This window comes from Echinops telfairi, unplaced genomic scaffold, assembly GCF_000313985.2.
Source record: "Echinops telfairi isolate 266 unplaced genomic scaffold, ASM31398v2 ScPeMD7_4048;HRSCAF=4782, whole genome shotgun sequence".
NCBI lineage: Eukaryota > Metazoa > Chordata > Mammalia > Afrosoricida > Tenrecidae > Echinops > Echinops telfairi.
In genome coordinates this window covers 827709-831991 of record NW_022107947.1, presented here as the reverse complement: position 1 = coordinate 831991, position 4283 = coordinate 827709, and the positions used below count along the sequence as shown (strand labels likewise).

At 48.9% G+C, this 4283-nt stretch overlaps 1 protein-coding gene across 1 annotated transcript in view; it reads right to left on the bottom strand.

Moving 5' to 3' along the window:
- The window catches only part of TLN2 (talin 2), a 351431-nt gene that overhangs the window by 3439 nt on the left and 343709 nt on the right, over positions 1-4283 (bottom strand). Inside the window, exons 52-53 of the mRNA XM_045294950.1 lie at positions 2467-2529; positions 2199-2381 (exon numbers count right to left, since the gene is read on the bottom strand). Of these exons, the coding sequence (XP_045150885.1) occupies positions 2199-2381; positions 2467-2529 (246 nt within the window). The remainder of the gene's footprint in view (positions 1-2198; positions 2382-2466; positions 2530-4283) is intronic.

Here is a 4283-nt window from a genome sequence, read left to right as displayed (position 1 = left end):
GGTTTTTGCTGCATCATTTCTCCCTTTCCCTTCTGTGTTCAAGGGCGAGTCTCTTTTACAGCTTGTTGTTGTTTGAATAACCTTTTGATCGCATCGATGCGATCATCCTGCAACTCCTCCGGTTTCGGGTTTTCAGTGTTTGGTGCATCAAATCTGTTCTGGAGATGGTCTCTGAATTAGAGCAGAATATTCTCAAAGTTACATTTTGGGTCTTGTGGACTTATTTTCGATGTCCGGGTGATGTAGTGGTTACGTGTTGGGCTGTTAACCACAAGGTGCACGGTTCAAAACCACCCCCACTCTGTGGGAGAAAGGGTTGCAGTCTCTGGAACCCGCCGGGCCAGTTCTACTCTGTCCTACAGGGCTGCTAGGAGTCAGAATCAACTCAGTGACAGATCGTTTTTTATTTTCTTTCTTCCGGTCCAACTTGAACCTGTAGCTCCGAGCAACTGAAGGTCTGTTTTGCAGTTAGTCCCTGGCCTTGTTCTGAGTGCTGTACTGAAGTCCCCCATATCTGCTCCCCACAAATGTCACCAATTTGATTTCTGGGTACTCCATCCACTGAGGCTGCTGTTGATGTTGCACACAGAAAGGATTTGCAAAGAAGAGCTCATCGGTCTTTCAAAAACCATATCATAGGATTTCCTGTGTCATTTCTGTCACCAGTGTCCTCTTTTCCCACGGCTGATCCTTCGTTTCCATATCTCATATTCTAAGCACTGATAATTAGCCATCATCTGTGGAAACAAGAATTGTCACATCCATAATCCTATGTGACTTCCAGAAGGGCTGTGTGCCTCGCTTCCCCTCCTTTGACAGACAGAGAAATTGAGGCCTGACAAGTCGTAAGACAGTTCTATAAGGTCATGAAAATACTTGTAAGAGGCAGGACTTGAACCCTGGTTTTGTGCTTAGCCTGTGATATGGTCCTCAGAAGTGTTCCCACTACCCGCAAGCCACAGAGTCACCTATATGCTCCTCACATCCTGCGGGACTTTCCCAAGAGTCGGCTGCAGATGGGAAGGTGGGTCAGGGAGAGATTCAGGAGGACTTACACACAGAAATGTGCCGTGACTTTGAAAATAAAACTAGCGCCAACTGCCCTGGTAAAATTGCCCAAGCGTTTCAGCTATTTATCACTTTACTCACTGTACACTAGCAGGCAATAAAAGTATTCTGCATCATAATACTTAGAGCAATAAAAATCCAGATAATCCTTAAATATGCAATATTCAAAAACAGGATAATTATGACTTAGTGACTTGATATAATAATCATGCAATCCTTTAAAAATGAGACTTATGAAGGATGAACCAGTTAGCTTTGCACAGAGAAATTATGAAGCTGTTTTTATCCACGGAAGGGACAAAAATAAGTAGGATAAAATGTTATGTGAAGAAAAGCAGGGCCCATCCCATTGTGATTACCGCCAGGCAGACTTGTCTTTGTGTACAGATTCAAAACAGGAAGAGAAAAAAATCGCAAGTGTCTGATGATGTGGGAAGATGTTGAGGCTATGTGACTTTGCTCTCAAACATTTCCTTCATTGTGTTTATAATTTTTTTTTAATCATTGAAACAATTGGGGAAGGTACATTTGTCACCGTCACCAGCATATTCTTTAGGCTTTGGGAAACCTGGGCAAGTGCCTCCTATTACATCCTCGGGCCTTTCACATCCTTCTCGAGGCACCGGTGAAGGAGGCCCACCTCTGAACCAGGCACCAGGCTGGGTGTGAGAGCTGCCCAGATGAACATGTGCCACCTGCACCCAAGGAGCTCATGGCCTACTCAAAGATGGACATCCATCTCAATGCCGTGGCTGAGGGCCCTGGCAGGACAGAGGAAGGACTGGCTGCCCGAGGCCTGGGCATCAGGGAAGGCTTCCCAGAAGAGGCGACGGGGGCGATGAGCCACAAAGGACAAGGAGGAGTTGACCAGCTTGGGCCGGAGCTGGGATAATCTAGGTGGACTTGCGCCTGCCGTGGAGACTGCAAGGCATGAAGGCGGATGGTTCAAGTGGAGGGTGCCAGTTTAGTGGGGCAGAGGTGTGACAATACATGGAAGCACGTGGTAGAAGATGAAGCTGGAAGGTGGCACACAGGTTGGCTGATGGCGGGCCTGGTGGGTCAGACCAAGGGAACGCGACACTTACCCGCTCCAAGAGAAGTATTTTCCCACCAGCATCAGTGACCATTACCTGTAGCCGCCTCATGGCCTCTGAGTCCTGATCGGCCTTCACCTTGCAGGCCACAAGCAGCTGAGCCGTGGAAGCAGCAACTTGCTTGGCGGATGAGATGAGCTTCTCCTCGCTGGCGTGTCCCTGCACCGAGGCATTGGCTGCCTCGCAGAGATTGCTGGTCGCTGCTGCCACCATTCGGGCCTGGGGATGGCCAACAAAGCAGTGAGCCAAGGCCCGAGCCTCCCCCAAAGGATCCACAAAGCAAAGGGGGAGAAAGGACACTCACGGCAGAAATCAGCCCCTGGGACCACTGGCCGTCGTCTGCAGCATTGGCAGGGATGGAGCCAACCTGGAAAGCGGAGGGAAGAAGCGGGCAGTGAGCGCTGGGAAGCCCAAGGGATGTGCAGCTTCAAGCTGCATTGGATGGTACAGAATCATATGCCAATACTTTTTTTAAAGAAGTGTAAAGACCTAGGTGCAAAATATGTGGAGAAACTATAGCTTCACATATTGATATTTTCACTTTAAAAAGGTTTCTATAATTCTGTAGCAAAGCAGAAACAACCAACCCTGTGGATCTCCACAGTGTGGTCTGTCATTAGTCATGGCGATGCCACAGGATTTTATTCTATTGTACATGCGGTTACCATGCGTCAGAGGGAAATGACAACACCTGTATTTCCGGGGAAGAGCCTTGGGAGACAAGGGATCAAGGCTGGCTTTCCACACTCACTTCCTCTGTTGGCTTATCGTCATTTAAAACCATAGTAGCCTCTGGCCTGGGCAGAGCCACTGAAGTCTCTTGTGGGCATCAACCTCTCCTACTTCCTGACCCGACAAACGTCCGGGTGAACTTTCTGCAAGGTGATGCTAATAAACGGTGGTGCACTGCACCGAGGGCCGAGCCTGGTGCTGAGGGATCACGGAGCATCTTGTCAGGCGTGTGGAGTGAAGTAAGCCACGGGGGTAAAATGGTCTGCTTGTCTCTAGAGATCATAACAAGGGAAACGTTCCCATCCAGGCTCCGTGGGAACAGCTAGGGGAAGAAATACCTTTACACTTGTGCACGGTGCCTGGCCTGGGAAGACGTGAGTATCCCGCTTTAAATCTGAGAGTGGGGCTCTCTCACCAGTGGCAAGCACCGTGATGGGGCTCGAGGAATGTCAGGTATCATCTCAAGGTGCTGTGTGCTTATATGACCCTATAGTCACCCACGTCCAGTACAAGTTCGATGACTAACTTCCTAGCTGCCTGCACACAGACTCTTGGGAGGACAGAAGCTCGCAACATTCGAGTCCATTTTGTAGTATCAAGCGAAGTCTCTGGAGTACCCCAAGCCAACGTCAGTGTTGACTCCTACTCATGTTGTTGTTGTTGTTGTGAGGTGCAGTCGAACCAGTTCCGACTCACAGCGACTCTGTGCACAGCAGAACAAAACACCACCCAGGCCTGCTCCAACCTCATCGTGGTGCTCAGGTTTGAGCCCACTGTTGCAGCCACTGCGTCAATCCATCTGGTTGAAGGCTTTCCTCTTTTTCCCGGCCCCTCTACCAAGCATGCTGTCCTTCTCCAGGGACTGGTCTCTTCTGACAACATGCCCACAGTACAGGAGACAAGATCTCACCATCCTTGCCTCTAAGGAGCATTCTGGCTGTACTTCTTCCAAGACAGACTTGTTTGGTCTTTTGGCAGTCCACGATACTTTCAATGTGTTTGGCCAGCACCATAATTCAAACACATCCATTCTTCTTTGGTTTTCCTCATTCAATGTCCAACTTTCACACGCATATGAGGCAGTTAAAACACCATGGCTTGGATCAGGCCCACTTCAGTCCTCAAAGCAAGCGTGTTGCTTTTCAGCGCTTTAAATTCCCACTTGTGGGAATGCCATCTCTGAGCCAGAATAGAAGTGGGTTCTGTAGGGTTTTCTTTCAATGGCTGATTTTTCAGCAGCAGATAAACCATTCTTCCAAGGAGCCAATGTGTAGACTTGAACTTCAAGCCTTTCAATTAGCAGCCAAACACATTAACCCCTTGGCACTTAGGGAATACATCTGGCATCACAACCGAACCACAACCCATTGCTACTGAGTGGACTCCTGG